The following is a 19,874-nucleotide window of genomic DNA, read 5'->3' on the forward strand; positions in this document are numbered from 1 at the left end:
GCGAGAATGACCAGTGCTTTTCCCGTTGTAACGATCTACAAATTTCTTGAACTAATTGTAAATCTCTTTCTGACCAGGCGGCTCTTTGTTGAGCTTACAATGAAATGCATGCTGTACTGCAACAATGGATTCACTCTTTGCATACTACAACACACGAAATGACTTCTCTTGGGACGTCGCCATTTTCTTGTAAACAAACCATAACGTCACTGTATGCATTGAATGGAACTAATACATGGGGTTTAAAACTTTGAACTTTCCTCTCTCCAGTGATGTATTGTGTGTGTGTGTCTATCTATTGTCGTTCCTTAGAAGTCAATATTTTAAATCTGCTCTATCTTTTTGAATAAGCCGGTGTATAGGGAACTGGGGGTAACAGACCCGACGAAAGGGTGGGGAGCCGGGGCTTTCCCCCCGGGGCCCGGATTGCTGAGGGGCCCGGCGAATATAACCCTTGTGCTAAAGAGAAAATCGCTACAAATATTTTTCGTATTTTTAAAAACACGTTTACCTCTATATCGTTTAATGTTTATTTATTGTTTGATTGTTAGGTTGTTTGCTAGTTCCTGGCTCTTTGGCTATATACAGGGTGTCTCAAAAGTCCCGACATAGGGTAACTGACAGAGCTACAACAAAATGTAAGAGGGAAAACCGCCTGCAAATATGACATTTTCGATCTAAAGTGAAAGAATTTTTAAAATCGGACGAGCCGTTTGGGCTGTACACTATTTATGTGCAAAATGTTAAATGAATATGAAACGTTGCCATTTACCTGGATCTACAACATAAGTGAAGAACATTACTATCTGTTATGCTAACGTTTCGATGGCCAGCCCCCATTTCAAACATGCCCCCATTCACCATACTCTCACAAAATTTGTCCACTTCGCGTCCCGTCCTTCCCTCCCCCAGCCCCAGGTAAATGGCAACGTTGTAGTTTCATTTAACATTGGGTGCATAAAGAGTGTACAGCCCAAATGGCTCGTCCGATTTTAAAAATTTCTTCACTTTAGAAAACATTATATTTGGAGACGGTTATCCCTCTTACATTTTATTGGAACTCTGATAATAACAGAGTTACTCTATGTCAAGGGCTTTTAAGACACTCTGTATGTTCACAAAATACAGAAATACTTTAAATCACTTTCTATATCAAAAGAAAATATTTTCCTTCTGAAAAGAAGAGGAAGCAGTAGTAACCCCTGATTCCTCACATGTTGAACAAGCAGTTTTCATTTTACGGTTTCTGAAGTTGGTGACTGATGAACAACAGAAACAGAAATATACAATCCAATAATGTTTCCCAGCCTTTGTGGATTGTCATCAGAAAACTGGAGATGCAATAGCAGATATTATTTATGTTACCCTAGAAAAAAAATAACATTCTGGTTAGTGACTGCGGAGGTCAAGGCTATGGGAATGGAAGTAATATGAGTAGGGCAGTATAAGGGTGCACAAAGTTGGATACTTAAGGAAAATCCTCTGGCCTTATTCTCTCCTTGTGCGTGCCATACCTTAAATCTTTGTAGTGTTGAGGCAGCTGAAAGTTGCCCTGAAACTATTAATTTTATATATATATATATATATATATATATATATATATATATATATATATATATATATATATATATATATATATATATATATATATATATATAATTTACTTCAAAAGTTGTACGATTCAGCTCTAGTACTCAGATTTAGGACTTAATTAAGAAAGCTATTGGATGCTCTCTTCAAAGCATGTCAGATATATATTGGTCTGCAAGCGTAGCATGCGTGAAGCAATTTGCGACTAATCTTCCGGGGGTAAAAGAATGTATCAGGGATCTGGAAGAGCTCAAACTGAGTGCTGAAACTCTGTATGACATAGACGGTATTGAAAGTTACCTAAACAGGTTTGAGTGTACCTAGGTATACTTATGCATCAATATGGTTTAAAATACTGACAGTCATCAACTGCAGGAACGTTGTCTTACAAGCAAGAGAAATTACTGTGAATGTTGAAGTTTACAATATCACAAGTTTGATAGGTCTAATACTAGTACGAAGTAAATGGAAAACATTTTGCAAGAATGTAAACTTGTGAGCAGGAATCTAGAAACGACTTCAGATTTTCGAGAAAAATGCATAATCAAGAAACGTTTAGCAGACGGAACTGTTGAAGAACAAGAAAGAACCCCGAAGAAATTTTCAAACAGTCAGTTTTATTTTGTTATTCTAGATTGTGTTACAATCAACCTTAAATTCCGCTATAAACCAATACATGATCCAAACACGAAATTCAATTTCTTGTGCAAGTATACAACGTTAAGCAATAATGAACTTGAGGGCAAAGTAAGAACGTGGTTAGAACTATACAGTGATGATGTATCAGATGATATCATTAATGAAGTGGTTCATCTACAAGCGATTCAATCTGCCAACTACAGTACTGCTCCGACACAATTCTTGACCAAAAGCTAGTCAACATTTTTCCGAATGTTACTACTGCTCTTCGTATTTTTGTACTCTACTAGTGGAGACTGAAAGATCGTTTAGTGCACTTCCAAGAGTAAAAAATGTCCTTCGGTCATCGATGACTAACAAAGATTATCCGACATGGGAACTCTTAATAATGGAGTCTACTTTAGACCGTCAGCTAAACTTTAGTGATATCATAGATATATTTGCTAGCAGGAAAGCAAAAAAGACTGTTTTGTAAATTACGAAGTGTAACTCTAGTAATGTAATTACTATATGTATTTAATGTAATTAGTATAATATAACTAATAAATATATGAGATATAGGTTGTCAGTTTTTATACCGGGTCCGATGATGACTCAACCACGGGACCCGAGTTGGCTCTCGACGGGCCTGGGGGTTAATGAGGATCACTCAAGTATGATAGAAACTACATACGCAGACTCGTTTCTGGCACTTCCTGATCTCAGGCTATAACAACGTTAAACACTGTAGTTAATGACGTTATTCTCACGTCAGTCTATAGAGGGAAATTATTGAAGATAGTTGTTTTTCTCAGCGCTGCACAACAAATTTATATTTTCTTCTTAAGCTAGCACCTTTGTTGTGTTTCATTTTCAGTTGTACTTTTCCGTGCTGTGCTTCATTTACTTTCTATTAAATGCTACGTGATTATTCTTGTTTTCTATATTTACGCATAACATAATTTTCTGGAAGCCTCTGTTTCGAATAATGTGAATCACAATGATCGCACAGATAAAATTATTCTGTTCTATTCATTTTCAAATGAATAGGCCTACGTATTTTAAAAATGAAATTTAGACAAATGACTTTGTTTTAATAATCTTAACTTTACCTAATATATGCGTATTAGATTGAATGATAATTCCTATGTTATAGTTTAAGAAAAAGCTGATTATTTATTTTATTCATTTAGTTGTTAATAATCCCAATTAGATATAACCCAAGACGCGGGAATGGAAATTAATGTAGTTGTCTTCTTTTTTTTTTTTATGTAGTTACATGTTGCAAATTTGAATCGTATTTTACGTGTATCCAAGACAGAAGGAGATTCCTAGAATATTGTGCAACAATCGGCATTACATTTAACAAATTCGTTTTCATTTGAAATAAAATTTTTCTTAGGCGATATCCATTATCCCACCTCCCCTACTGCACTTGAATATATGAGGATTAGATGAAAAATAGTGGCAACATTGTTATAATTCGTACCCGACTTTATGCACAGAACAACACCTGTTATATTTGGTCTAGGAATTAATTCGTGCGGTTGGACAAGAGAAGGCGCAACGAACGGAGCGTCCCACAGTTCCGTGTATCCACACATGTGTTGCAAACCCCTGTCATCGCGTATCGTTCGTAGTATAGGGCAGTGGATTAAAGCGTCAACAACACCAGTTTGTAGTTAAGTGAACATGGCGCAATTTGTGCCTGATAAAGTGTTTTTGCGGGGTGTCCTGCTGCATTACTTTAACATGCAGAAAAGTGCGACTGAAAGTCATCGTATTTTGGTGGAAGTGTATGGTGACCATGCTCTAGCTGAGCGAACGTGTCAGAAGTGGTTTGCACGGTTTAGAAGTGGTGATTTCGGCTTGGCAGACCAAGAGCGAGCTGGACAGCCAAAAAAATTTCAAGACGAAGAATTGACAGCATTGCTCGAGCAGGATTCGTGTCAAACGCAGGAACAACTTGCAGCAGCATTAGGCGTTGATCAAACAACAGTCTCCAAACGCTTGAAAGCCATGGGAATGATTCAAAAGATGTCACATTGGGTTCCACATGAATTGAAAGACAGAGACGTTGAAAGACGAAAAACCATTTGCGAATTGCTGCTTCAACGACAGAGCAGAAAGGGGTTTCTGCATCGAATTATTACGGGTGATGAGAAGTGGATCCATTACGAGAACCCTAAACGAAAAAAGGCCTGGGTGAAACCAGGTGAACCAGGTCCATCACAACCAAAACGAGATATTCACTGTGCAAAGGTTATGCTGTGCATATGGTGGGATATGAAAGGTGTGGTGTACTATGAGCTGCTGCAACCGGGTGAAACTATGAATGGAGAACGTTATCGACGACAATTAATGCGTTTGAAGCAAGCTCTGGCCAGAACACGACCAGCATGGGAGAACAGACATGATAAACTTATTGTTCAACATGATAACGCTCGCCCACATGTCGCAAAACCGGTCAAAACCTATTTAGAAAATGTCGGATGGGAAGTTTTACCCCACCCGCCGTATTCACCAGACGTTGCTCCTTCGGACTACTACTTGTTCGATTGCATGAACAACGATTTGATTGGACAGCGGTTTACTTCTTCAGAAGATATCGAAACATGGGTCTCTGACTGGATCGCTTCCAAGGATGAGGACTTCTTTCGCCACGGAATCCGTACATTGCCTGACAGATGGGCGAAAGTGGTGGCTAGCGATGGACAATATTTTTCTTAAGGTATTTATGTATTTTGTGTTTGTACTACAGCTTCAATGTGTGCGTACCAACCGCACGAATTAATTCCTAGACCAAATACATCTTCGAAATCGAAAAAAATTTAGTTTACCGAAAAAGAGATAAAGTCACTATAGTTACATGTCACGATAGGACAGATTATAATCATTATAATTATCAGATATGCTGGCTTTATCACTCAGGAGTTTTTGTTTCTGCGGTACATCATATCATCATCATCATCATCATCATACGTATTCTGTCATCATTAGCAGGTCGCTTGCCATAACTGAGAATCTTTTATGGACCACAGCTTTCAAAGCCTCTTCGTCCTCACACGACTTTTGTATTTTAATATCATTCATCAACTGTGCCCTTTTTGAGGCTTTTACAATGTACACCAATGAAGAAACGACATTTTTCATGGAATAAGAAATGCATTGAAGGGTCTAGATTTCTTAATGTAGAATTATCTGCGTTTGAACTACTAATGAACGCTGACATAAATATTTTCACACAATTATTTTCACATGAAGCAATGTATTTTTTGGTGTATGTTTGATGTCACTTTATAACTATTTCAATATTGTATTTTTTTTTTCTGACTTGTTTGACGTGTAGCTATCAGCCGTTATTTTTCCTCATTTCATAATATTACTTAGAAATAAGCACTTCTTTCTGGCGCGGATTCGAACCTCCGATCTTTGGCCCAACAGTTTCGTCTTCCATTTTATTTTACTACTGAACTAAATATCCAGTTGCTATTAAGGCTCATTTGCTGTCTTACGTAGGGGGACAGTTAAAGAAGTTTGCAGTTGCCAATTCGATTGAAAATTTCCTCTGTTTTATGTACATGTAAATCAATGCTTAGAAACAAATGTTAACATGCTGCAGCTAATATTTATAATAATTTCATGACCAAAAGAAAATGGATGAGATTTGAGAAAATAATTCGTACGTGGATCTAAATTCACATACCCCTGCTTTTCGGAGATAAGTTTCAAGGTTTAGTGTTCAGGAGCACTAACTCCCTCCAAGTTTTTCGATAACAGTATTGACACTTGAAGAAAATTATCCCATATTTAAGTCGTTTGTTTCAAATTTAATTACTTTATGCTATTACTGAACAAAAATATTGAAAATAAACGAGCCAGTACTGTTTCCCCCCCTATTGAAACCTTCAAATATTTCGAATATATAAAGAAAACGGAGGTATTTTAGATTTAAATATATATATTTAAATGATATGCGACTTTTTTTCTCGCCCATACGCATTCCTACTTCATGTTCGAGGTATTGGCTTCGAAGACTTCACGTCAAAGCCTTTCTAGATACTAAGACAAATCTGTAAAATTAATGTAGGATTGTTTCACGAGAGCTATGGGCGTATGTGTTCAATTGTATGAACTTTTCACAACGAATAACACAACCAACTTCAGACTATAAGAAAATTCCAAAGTAAAGGCAAATGTAGTATTTTTAACACAAAAATCACCAAATACAAAATATATTTAATAACTTTTAAGCAGTTGGTTTGCCAAATCTCCCTTATATGTTTACAATGACCGTCGGTCTAGGCCAAGCTACCTGATCCAAAATCTCAAGAGCTACCTGATGGATCACCCTGCCCCAAGATGCATAGGGTCAAAGTTAGGAATCAAGTTTGTAATAGATCCATCTACTGGAAGCAGTAGAAATCAACCATTTCCAGTTTTTACATTGAATCACTATACAGTAAAAGCGGTAATAGATAGCGAGAAGCAATTTCCTGAATCGAAGAAGCCTCTCAAGAACACATCTAGTCTATATCCTCAACTTTCTACTAACATCGAAAGTAATAAAAATCCAGTACAACTTCCGGTTTCAATATTGATCTACATAGACCAAAAACGATAAGAAAAGCAAAAAGCATTCTTTTAAATCGATTTAGCGTTCTACGAATACGTACTATCTTCTCTCTTAATAACCTATTCAAACAGAAAGTGACAGAAATCAACAACTTCCCGTTTTAATGTTGATCGCTATAGAGTTAAAATGGTGAGAGCAGTTTTCCGCAATCAGTGAAGCGTCCCAAGAATATATTCTATCTCCCCTCTAACCTCTCTACTAAATCCGGAAATCTACCACCGCTTTCGGTTTCAATATTGAGAAAATATCTCGCCATAAAAAAAATAAGGTCTTTCACGGGATGTACAATACACTGCTATTTGTTAAAAACAGTTCAGCAACCAATGATAGGTAACAAAATAAACAATACAATAAAATACAAAATACAAAAACTCTTTATTACAAATAAAACATGATAATCAACAATGTGGGTAATGAAGAATTGCAAGCCCTTATTATTATCTAAACATACAACTATATCACGATTACTTCAAATACGGTGTCTTTTAATCATCATTCCTTTTTTTTTTTTTTTTTTTTTTTTTTTTCAACAGAATCTTAGGTTAGCAACTAACCAACAAACCGCTTCTTCTCTTCCTGTTGCTGCTGTTGCATTAAGTTCCAGTAAAATCCTCTTCGACGCAGAAGCTCGTCATGATTCCCCAACTACACAAAAGAACATACGTTAACATGCCAGTAAAACTGTCGCATAGTCTTAAAAAATTGTCTATTATTTGATTTTCACTTTGGGCCTAAGGTTTCCACAGACTACAATATTTTACAAGATTGTATAGTAGGTCAAGCCCTGCCACAATGTCAAGCTTGATCCTGGTCGGATAAATTCGCCTGACTTTGTATGATACATAGCTTCATGGACAAATCAAATGAAGGACGATCACTGATTTTTTTATGGAAAAATCAAATGGATAAAAATTCAACTAGTCAAAACGGTATGAAAACTATTTATGCTTCTGATTTTCACCAATAGAGTCTGCTAGTATGGAAATATCACAACCAAATCGAGTATATATTGCAGAACATCATCTCCACTACATGGCTACGCTTCAAATTGTTTAGCGGCATAATAATAGGCATTCGCTCGCGTCGTCCTAATGTTGTAGATATAAACTATGTTCTACACACAACGGATTTACCGTGTGTCTGGCAACCTTCAAATTATGACAAGATTGGGCTCTACGGTGGTCGGTTTCTGGGACCTTCAAATTCAGATCAATACATGTAAAATTTGTTACCTGTGTATTCTGGAAACGCTAAAGCCTTAAGTAACTATCATTCCGAATTCAGTACGCGCCCAGTGGCTTAGTGGGTTTGTGGCGGATCTATTTCATTAAGATGTTAAGACCAATTTACTTAAATATATCCATGTATTTCAGAACACTTACAGAGGTAGGAAATGTAAATATAAAATAATGTGTTCACTGCTTCTAATTAAGATCTTCATGCCTTCTACAGATACACATTTGTTGATGTGAATTTCATTTGAACTGAAGATAGCATGCAGAATATTCTTAAATACGTTTCCACCATGTATATTGTTTTAAATTTGCGATTTTGAAGAAATGCGATGAATTATTATTCATAGAGTATATCAAATCGTCTGATTCAGTTCCGCATTCTATATCCCTTTTCGCACGGGAGTAGAAATTCTTAGATTATGTTCATGAAACCGGTTTTCCTATACTTCCTGTAATATGTATAGAACATTTGTATTTTAAAAAATTCGTGGGTCCATCGTAGGTTCTGAGAAAGTGGATCCGCACAATTGAGAGTGTTTTGAAGCCGTAGTGAGCGTGAAAAATGAAAAATTCTCGCTTGTGTAATACAGAAAAGCTACCCGCTAGATTGTGTGGGCTCGGGCGGAAAGGGATATAGAAGGAAATTTAATTTTTATTTTCAAGTTGGGTAACTGATAGACACAATTAAATACCAGAGTAGTTGGAATTCATTTCGAATTTCAAACCACAACATGTTGTACTCACGGTTTTGGCACACCTTATGTTGTACTAAATATTTAATATATTATTATTATTATTATTATTATTATTATTATTATTATTATTATTATTATTATTATTATTATTATTATTATTATTATTATTATTATTATTATTATTGGAAATGTGAAATTTTAAAAAGATTGACACATTCTTTAAGCTCATTCTAGACTTATTGTATTAAACAATGTGAAAGTTTTATGTGATCTGACTGATAGTTTTTAATCAATGACGTTTAGAAACATTAAGCCAAATGTAATTTTATGACTGCTGTTCTCAGCTTCTTGTTGTTTTAGATGGATAGAAAACTTGATAACTTTTACTGCGTTGATAAGGAATTATTTCTGCTTAACTGACTTTTATCTACATTGTGTTTTATATTAGTACCCTTCTTTTTATTGTTTTCTTTCTTATTATTTATTTTTAGTAGTATCATTATTCCATTGCATACTCTGATACCAAATGCTGTATTTTTGCCAAAAGCTGTTCGCGGCACTAAAATAAAGATTATTATTATTATTAATTATTATTATTATTATTATTATTATTATTAAACAATAAAACATGAAAAAAACATTACAGAAAAAATAGAAGTCAGTGTATTCGTAAAAAGACAGTTCGTATTTAGAAAAAGAATGAATATGCAACTTTTCTTTTTTTTTAAAAAAAATGTTATATTTTGAATAACTGAAACCAATACTAAAGAAGTTTTCCATGTACGTTGAAGAAGCCAGAAACACAGTATATTTCTCACTTTAGAAGGGACGGAAATTTTTTTTCTGTTGCAGAAGTTTTGGTTTTATTTACACCTGTGTTTTTTAAAAAGATATTTTTCTCAATTCGTATATAGAATACTGCATAATATTAAAAAAATAGCTCATACCCAAATCAATTCGAAAATTAGGTGAACTAGTACTTAAATAATTTCATATAAAACTGAGGAAAAATTAATTACTGTAAAATGAGCTTTTTTCAGTATCCTGATATAGAAAGAAAATTTTATTTCGAATTAATAAAAAATACTGTTGGATTCATTAATTATCAATCTTGTAATAAGAATCTTCTATGAAACTTGAAAAATTAGGAAAGCTGCTTATTAGTAATCGAGTGGCTAATAGGCTAATGCACATGTTTTTTGTACGCGTGATCCCAGGTTCAATTCCCAGTGAAAGTTCTTGCGTTGGATAAAAAACCGAGCAGTGCTTTTTACCTCACATTAAGCAGTACGACCAGTCCTGTATAACTTTGGTGCTCAAAAAACTACAATCAATCACTAAATAAAGAAAAATAACTCAGAGAATACTAAAAGTAATTACCTCCACTATTACTCCATTGTTGATAACAGCTATAAGGTCAGCGTTTTGAACTGTACTAAGTCTATGAGCAATAACCAGCACTGTATGATTCTTCACAACCTTATCCAGGGCCTCTTGTACGATTTTTTCGGATTCTGTGTCCAATGCGCTGTAATGTCACAAATGGGAGTAAAATCATTCACAACAATCTCGCGTAACACAAAAATACATATATATTCATGCAAAGGAGCAAATAAATAATAATTAAGCAAATCTATGTTAAAATTTAAAATTTTTTTGTTATGCTTTTCAAAATAAATGAAAAATATATGTGGTTTTCGAAATAATGTACACTTCTGAAGAAAATGCAACTTGCTTCATAAATAAGGCGTGGGATCACTATCAGCCTGCAGAATTGTTTGGTTTATCATGAAATGGAGGTTTAAGTCATAAATGGTTTCCAGAGGAATATTCTTCTATTCCTCATGCAATGTTGCACTCAGTTGTGTCAGTGAGAATGAAAGAGGATATCTCCTCTGGACTCTGGAGCTCCATAACTGACCATAGGTGTTCAATAATGTTGAGATTTGGTTATTGAGCGGGCTATTGGTGTTATAGTTTATTCCGATGTCCACGTATCCATGTTTCAACAGCGTGAACTGGCGCACTTTCATCTTGCAAAATTGCGTCATTGGCGTAACAACATCTGTAACATAGGATGATCCACATAATCACTGAAAGCACTGCGTCTTATGACAGTAATCACAGAACAACATGCAATTGCCATCCCCAGGGTCACCGACCTGCTACCATATTCTACTAGGGAGACGGTTCGGACCATACGCTTCTTTCGGCATCCGTTATACATAAATACCATGCTGTTGGAAATAAGGTGAAACAGTAGACCATATTACGCATTTCTAATCATCGGGTATCCACTTGGCAAGTTTCAGACATCATTTTATTCGCGCCAAAGCGTTGTCGGCGGTGATCCAAACACGGAAATTGGAATCCAAACACAGATTTCAGATTGGACTGTTATTATTACAATAGGCTGTTCCAGATGTTGACTGAATCTCAAAGTCAGTTTGCACTCCCATGCTGACGATCTTCATCAATACTTAGAGATCTCTTGTCTCTGAGGCTTCTCTTCAGTTCACTATTACTTCACGCTGATGATGTTTTGCCACGATGTATGTAGGCCATCATCACCTTGGATACAGCACCTAAAATACTTGCGCCAACTGACCAAGCAATCACAATTTAGCCTCTTTGAAACTTAAAGATATCTTTTATTTGAGCATTAACGTTGTCTGCCTGCTGCAACGTATGTCTCTATTCTAGCTTATCTCACGTATTACAGTCGATCATTTAACACACCATTAACAACGGCCAGGCGCTGCATACGAATCCTCAGTATTACTACTTCATATCTTACGTGCTGTAAATTACAGTAGTTTCCATTGTTTTGATAAGCATTTATACATAACCCTGTATAGTCAAAAATAAACCAAAAGTTTATAGAGATACTAATTGCAAATGAAGTACTATTATCTGTAAAGTAGTGACTCGAGTAATGACACAGTAATTCACATCACTTGTCGAAAAACTCCTGCAGACCATTTTTGGTTACCACGTACAGGACGCGTCGCATACGACTTGATTTGTACGGCTGTAGCAAATCTCCTTCCTCTGAACAACTGTTCGATCTTTGGAAAGAGGCAATAATCAGTTTGAGTCAGATTCGAAGAATACAGAGCATGCAGACGGACAGGAAGATCGTTGTATTTCGTTAGGTATTTATTCACTTTGAGCGTCCGGTGTATGACATCACATATTACTTTTATTTCATTGTCATCATGGTCAGTTGTTGGCATATACACTTGTACTATCACAATATTCACTGATTTCGTACGTAGTTTTACGAACATCAAGCGGTTACTGCAACATTCCACATCAGTTACACTTCTTGCTACTTCGTTCCTCATTGCTATCGCGACAACATTCTCGTCCTTAATGCCACCCGGATAGAATAATGTGTAACTTACCGATAATTATCTCACCTTTTCCTAACCATCTCACTTCACTCAAGCCCACTATGTTCATTTTAACCACTTCTACTTTTAAATTTTGATATGTGCCCGCACGTCGTAAAGTTTGTACGTTCCTACTAAAATGAAAGTTATTATTATTTTTATTTCCTCCCCTGATGATTCTTCCCGGAGTAATCCCAACCCGAAAACCCGAATGGGGGACTATTTTATCTCCGAAAAGTTTTATCTAAGAACCACTATTGTATTTCTTCTTTTCCTTCGCCCCTCCTGAAAAAAAAAATGATTGGTAGTACTCCCGTTTCCTTTTCACATCTCCATGCCGTTGACTACCTTGTCGTTCATCTGATTTTTAGGATAGTCTCCCCTCCTAATGACAAGAAGGTGCCCTAACCTCCATCCGCTCTCCAAAGAAGCGCTTGATAGAAGTTGACTTCTTATCCCGGGAGTCAGTCGATCCTTAGCTATGTTAACTGCCTAAAACGTTGCTCGCTTTCTCGTGCGAGGTGTAGATTGAAATTTTCCTTTTGTTTAGGATGAGGCCCGAAGGCATTCCTCGAACATCTCCAGTAATTTTATACAGTATATATATATATATATATATATATATATATATATATATATATATAATTACGTATCACTACGTATAGAGTTACTGTCTAAAATCAAATGCTCTAGTAGTGTAAAGCTGTGTGGTTTTACCAGCGTCGTCATTTTAGCATTTGCATATGTGTGTGGGGGGAGCCTCTTCCATATAAGTAGAGTTTCACGCTTCTTATTAGTATATTATTATACGATAATTAAAATATATACCTGCCACACTTACAGTCCCAAGTAAGCCTTTGTTCTTTTATGTTATATTTCAGGTCATAAATACAAGCATATTTTCAAAGTTTTTAGGTAATAGAAATCCGAGCCTTACTGGTAAGTAACTCATTTTCTGGTATTCTTCTGTTATAAAGTATTTGACTCTATGAATTTACTATACAACCCCCCTCCCACACACACACACACACACACACACACATATATATATATATATATATATATATATATATATATATATATATATATATATATATATATATATATATATATATATATATATATATATATATATATATATATAAGGACAGAAGAAGCAACAGTTGCATTTAATTTAATGCAGTTTTATGAGATGTATCAGTAATCAGCTTTTTCTGTTACACATCTGAGAACAATAATTGACAACCAATTATTCCGAGAAATAAAGTATGTTTTTGAAGTTTCATCTTATTATTCTCGTTCCGGAATATGTATGTATGTATAAACAGACAAACAGACAGAGAGAAAGAACATGTACATTACCTGGTCGCTTCATCTAGTATTAATATGGACGGCTTCTTTATCAACGCCCTTGCAATAGCAATCCTTTGCTTTTGTCCGCCAGAAACTGTGGTACCTCTTTCACCAACTACTGTATTATAGCCATTTGGAAACTGTCTAATAAATTCATCTGCATTGGCAAGCTTCGCAGCTTCTATAACCTATAAGTAATTAGGGAAATGCTTTAAGATAGGAAATGAATCCACTCTGAAATTCAAAATAAATTCCCTATAGAAAATAAATGACTAATTTAACTTGAAACGCTTGATGTAGTCAAAAATCAAATATTTAAAATTAATTTGTAACAAAACACATTATTATTAAACTATATTAGCATATATACCTTTAAATAAAAGGTAGTTGTAGATGTTCGTTATCTTATGCAGATCATTGTAGTTAAAACTACAAACGTATCACTATAACGACACATGTCTCCCTCTTCTTCTTCTTCTACTACTACTACTACTACTACTACTACTACTACTACTACTACTACTACTACTACTACTACTACTACTACTACTACTACTACTACTACTACTACTACTACTACTACTACTACTACTACTACTACTACTACTACTACTACTACTACTACTACTACTACTACTACTACTACTACTACTACTACTACTACTACTACTACTACTACTACTACTACTACTACTACTACTACTACTACTACTACTACTACTACTACTACTACTACTACTACTACTACTACTACGACGACGACGACGACGACGACGACATTGTTCCATGATTATACTCTGAGTAAAGGAGATGGTGATGATAATAATGGAATTACGAAAGTGGGAGGAAACAGAAGCAACCCGAGAAAAAAAACCCACGCACACGGTGTTTGTCCTCCAGAAAACCAACGGCAAGCTGGAATTGAATCAGATACTCCACGCGACAGAGATCCTGCCACTGAGCCACCACCAGGCCATCTGCAGCAAGTTCACGCGGAAAATATTAATTATCAATGGTGGAGAGCAATCAGTCCAGAGCAACATAAAAGTACCAACTCCGTATTCGCTTGGTGCGCCTAAGGAGAACTCCGTCAGGATGACTGGCAACATAATTTGAATCTAGTACGGTACTTCCCAATTATGAAGGTCTCAGAACGCTAGCTGTTCACCTACTTCGCTCAGTATTTCAATTTAACATTTTTTTTAAAAAAACAAGTACAAGCATTAACTTTTCATTACTGAAAAACTCATCATTACAGATGTGACATGTACGGCCATAATTCCACTTAAGGAAAAAAAATAAACGAAACTGTTGCTGTAACATACAACAACTACAAGAGAAGGAAGATAAATACAACTCAATGGTGGACACAAAGAAAATGCAACTGTTTCATTGAGAGCGTTAACCGTTCAGGTAAACATTGAAAGTTTAATCTGTGATGAACCTTCTGCAATTAAGCACAACAGGCAGAGATCCACGAGGATGGAAATTTAAGAAATTTTTTAACAAAAAGGAAAAAATATCAAACATGGAATTATTTTCGTCTGACCTTGACTTCTCTAATTTCTAATTATTGCAAAACCTACTTTTGTACGTGTTTGTAGTCTAGAAGTTACATTATATTTATATATATATATATCAAAAATATAATATACATAATCATACATATTGTACATATAACAAGAAATTTAGGAATGATACAAAAAATGGATCAAAAGACTGCCATCTTAGTTTTTGGATCAGGGGCCACAAAATTTTTGAATGGCCCCTAAATCGAGTTTTATATATATATATATATATATATATATATATATATATATATATATATATATATATATATATATATATATATACAGAATAAGCATATTATACTGAGTCAAATGGTAGTTTGAGTTTGGCTACACTATATGTAATTCTCCAGATATAAGGCGTACAAGAAAATTTTTGATTAAAATATATTGAATGTTTTGAGCGGCCACAAAATTTTTTGAACGGACCCTAAATTGAGTTTTCGTATGTTTTATGAAATAAGCACATTACACTAAGTTAAGTGATAGTTTGGGTTTGGCTACACTATATGTAGTTCTCCAGATATAAGGCAAAAAGCATAGTACGTTTTTAGTTGAGCTAGTAACATTAAATCTTTAGTCTGTTTTGGCATGTAGGATTGTGTTTGATATTTTGACATCAGATTTTGATACCTCCCAACATGGAGTTATCATGTTGAAAATTTTCGAACGCCCTGTATAATAATGTAAAATAATATATAATATATGATATGTAAGAATGTAATGTTGTCATTTAATTTTCTTGTAATATTAAAAGGTAGGATTAAGTTAGGACGTGCATTAAAATAGGTTTAGGATTTTATTTCGTATTTAATGTCTATGTTTTGTTTATTTCTATCTTAATTCCCTATATTTCTTTAATAATATTCTGCTTATTTCTTTTATTTTTATCTGTAGAACGCTTTTCCTATCTCCAATCATTCTGAAAACTCTCCCAAAATTTTCTTTAAAAATTTTATTTTAAAATTATTCTTCATAAAATTCTTTAGATTTTCAGCCATTTTGATAGAATTGATAGAGATTCACTCGGTTTTGGTGCATCATCTTCAATCTTGTCTTGTGTGACGTCAGTAGCACAGATTTACAGAATTATTTATAATTGGTCGCTTTCCTTTGAACTCTATGATAATTAGCTCATCTTCAATCTTCAGACTGTTACGTCACATTGTTGTCGTACTGTAATGGCGTCAGCCTAAGAAAGCAATCCTCAGTTACTGCCCGTCCGATATTATCGGCATAAAGTGATAAAGAAAGCCGCTCCAGAGCTGATTTTTTACTACTAAAAGATTTAAAAAGGTTCGATTGCAACATTTGCGATAATTTTTGTGCTATTGATTGAACGGAACGGAGCGAGTAGCGAGGGGAATTAGTGAAGCGAAGCAGCCCAATGTTGTAAGTTGTCTGTATGCATTATGGACGAGGTCTGATTTCTGTATGATTGGATCCTGAATTTTTTGGAAGAACCGTGATAGTTAATGGTCTTTTAACTGGTTCAAAATGGACTGTATGTTGTGGAAGATGTGAGTGATAGTTGTTTATTCTGGAACTATGAAATCCATCACAAAATAAATAAGAAAGGTAAACAGGAACGGGTGCTTGTAAGGACAACATTGGATTCTGCTTGTACACAAACTCATCCGAACTGTAAGTAAGTTTTCTTTATTTCTAAAAGTGGTTTCAAGCGAAGTAACTTGGTAGCCTGGATTCATGGATATTTTTCTTTTAACCTCAAAATTCACCAAGTTATCACGTTGGAATATGGTGTTTAGTGAAACATAATAATATAACTATGTCTTCGTAAATTCCTTTCCCGTAGGATCTACACAATTACTGAGACAATATGTGACGGCTTAGGCTTATCTATAAAGGGGGGGGAAATAACAGGCAGAGCAAACACTGACGGAATATACATGCAAGTGTAAATTTTTCATTTAGAGTGACCATCGAAATTCCTGTTATTCAAAGAAAGCAAAAATCTTGTGAAAGGCTATATGCAGTATTCTTTATTATTGTTGTGATTTTTTTTTTTTTTTTTATTTGGCTATACATCATTTGGCTGTACATTAGAACAACGCTAACCAACTAGGATAGGAATGACGTTCTCCAGTATAGAACATATATTCAATATATTTTATTCTTTTAAAGTTTTTTTTTTAACCTTAACGTATCCGTGAAGTATGAGAAAGAAACCGAAGCTGTACTTTGATAAAAGAAGCACGATGGGTCGTTTTGTCATAAATTTCCGATAGGGACAATTGGTTTTCTACACCGTGCGAACATTCATATAACATTTTTTTTTTTTTTTGTAACAGAATCTCATTAAAGGAAATGTGGCCTGGACTGCCAACCAAAGCGTTTTTACGTTATAAAATAAATTTGTTGGTGTGAGTGTGTAGTGTGAATGTGTCTTAGGTTAGTGTAGGTTAAGGATTTAGTGATTTCATGTGTATTTTGTTGTAAAATATGTAGGCAAGAAATGAATAAATATAAGAAAAAGGGTGCCTAGTAATTGTAGCTGCTGTGAACAGCTAAAACGTAAGATTTTTTTTTTTTTTAAATGAAAGATATGAATGCCAATGAGAGGCACTTTCCTTAAGATAGTCGAGAATGAGTAACTATTTAATAAAAGTAATAAATATTGGGAATATGTGAAATAAAATTTGAAAGTCATGAGAGTATGTGTGCATGTGATATTGTAAATGGTTGGTCACGAATTGTGACACGCACGGTAAAATGATTCTGTAAAGTGTAATGCGATGTATTGTTGTGCCCCTAAACTCAATGTAAACCGTCTGTATAAAGTTTCGGTAAAACAAGTAAAGCTTCAGGTGGACAATTATGTTTTATTCCATATAACAGAGATACAGTAGAGTAGATTTTTTTTTTATAGTAAAACATGATTTAGTCGAGATCAATAGTGCGTCTTCCTGTCAATTCGATAATGAATCATCGAGGGGAAAATGATATGAGTGAAACGTTACGGGGAACCCATCAGTGAAGGTCACGAATCCTGAGATTTATTTTTTTTATTTACTTTCCAAATTTTCGAGTTTATTTATTTAATTTTTTTTTTTCCGTTGCGCAAACTTCATTTAGATAATACACTTGTAGGGCAGGTCTTCTGAGTTCGATTCTTTCTCCCATGACTATGGAGCGAGTGAGTGCATCCCCGGTTGCGAGCTATTCTTCTGTGATGGCCACATAGACTTGTAGCTGGTTAAACTGGTGATATACTCAAACGCACCTTGGTCCCGAGAAAGCGAACATCTGAGAACAACAGTAGACACGAATACACATACACTAAACAAACAAATTAATTAAAAAAATTTAATTTTCTAACAATTTAACGTTATCTGTTATTTTATAAAGAAAAAAACAATTTTAATCTAAGTCTTTGTCTTCGAGTGAATCATCATCAAGCTTCTGTTTAAGTTCGATTTCCTTTATGGTCTGAAACATTAATAGAATACAACTTAATTATTTCCTCCAACTAACATGATTTCCAATATCTATTGAAACGAAATTACAGAATCCACATAACTGATGACCTTACCAGATATGTTAAAACATATACACTTTCAACTCATTACTTCATTCCAAACAGCTTCAATTAGTGACTTTACAAGAGCGAATTATTATTTACTGTATAATTACCTGTATCTTTACATATTGGACTAAGATAATATTAATTATAACTCTAGGTGTCATGGTTTCACATGTAACAAACCGTATACGCATTAACAGCTTTATAAGTTTTCCATTCTAAAGTCCGTCTTTGGATAACGGCGAGAAGAAAAATGTACGCAAAGGTTATCAGCATTTTACTAACCTCATCATCTGTAGCTTCTGGTCTTCCGTAACGAATATTTTCCATTATGGTTGTTCCAAACAAAACTGGTTCCTGATTAATAAATCCTATTGCCCTTCCTCGTAGCCATGTAGGGTCAAGTTCCTCAATATCTACACCATCTATAGTAATTCTTCCTTTATTCACTTCATAAAACCTGAAAAAAAAATCGAATTAAGAAAGTAATTTTTAAAAACGCTGATAAATATTAATATTTTAAACATTAATTTGGTTTTACACTAGACAAGAACAATGGAGGGAAAACAAAACTAGGTTGTTTATACAAAAAAAAAAAAAAAAAAAATCCAAGTGTATTAGTGCTTTTGTGTAACCATACCACAGTTCACTACCAGTGTGTTTTTAAAAAATAATCTTATAGATTTTTTCAGTGTGGGGAGAGGGTAAGGATCCCCACCTTACAGCGAGAGCACATGTTATTCACGCAACACGTGCTATTGTTTATAAGCATCAGTGCAGCAAACAATACACAAAACCAAGAAGACAGAAGAACAGTAGGACGGGTACCGAAGAGGAATGAGCCACCCATAAATGGCCTATAAAGGTGGAACCAAAGTAGACGGAGGCATCAGTTGACCACTGATCGCTTAACCTACATCTGCTCCTAAGGTAGCCTTGGACGAAGAAGTACTACCTTGCCTAAAACCCCTGGAGGATACCTTAAGCGAAAGGGATACCTAACCAGAAACCGAACCACACGACGCTGCCATGAGCTAAGGATGTTACCAAAAGAACCATATCCTAAAGTCGCTGCAAGACACCCTGGAGTAGGGTTGCCAGACGTCCCGGTTTTCCGGGACAGTCCCGGTTTTATATGAAAGAACTAACTGTCCCGAAAAAGGTTTCGGGACGCCTGTTTGCCCCGGTTTTCCGTTTTCAGATTAAAAAATATTTAACCTGCAAGAACCTGTATATCACC

The 19,874-nt window shown here is 34.9% G+C and overlaps 1 protein-coding gene across 1 annotated transcript in view; it reads right to left on the reverse strand.

Moving 5' to 3' along the window:
- Positions 1 to 7,200: 7,200 nt before the first annotated feature.
- Positions 7,201 to 19,874, reverse strand: part of LOC145673199 (mitochondrial potassium channel ATP-binding subunit) — a 61,605-nt gene continuing 48,931 nt past the window's right edge. Inside the window, exons 12-15 of the mRNA XM_081742670.1 lie at positions 18,920 to 19,094; positions 13,532 to 13,710; positions 10,155 to 10,302; positions 7,201 to 7,489 (exon numbers count right to left, since the gene is read on the reverse strand). Coding sequence (XP_081598796.1) covers positions 7,394 to 7,489; positions 10,155 to 10,302; positions 13,532 to 13,710; positions 18,920 to 19,094 — 598 coding nt within the window. The 3' untranslated portion in view covers positions 7,201 to 7,393. The remainder of the gene's footprint in view (positions 7,490 to 10,154; positions 10,303 to 13,531; positions 13,711 to 18,919; positions 19,095 to 19,874) is intronic.

The sequence above is a fragment of the Thermobia domestica genome, chromosome 16, assembly GCF_964235325.1.
Source record: "Thermobia domestica chromosome 16, izTheDome1.hap1.1, whole genome shotgun sequence".
Lineage (NCBI taxonomy): Eukaryota > Metazoa > Arthropoda > Insecta > Zygentoma > Lepismatidae > Thermobia > Thermobia domestica.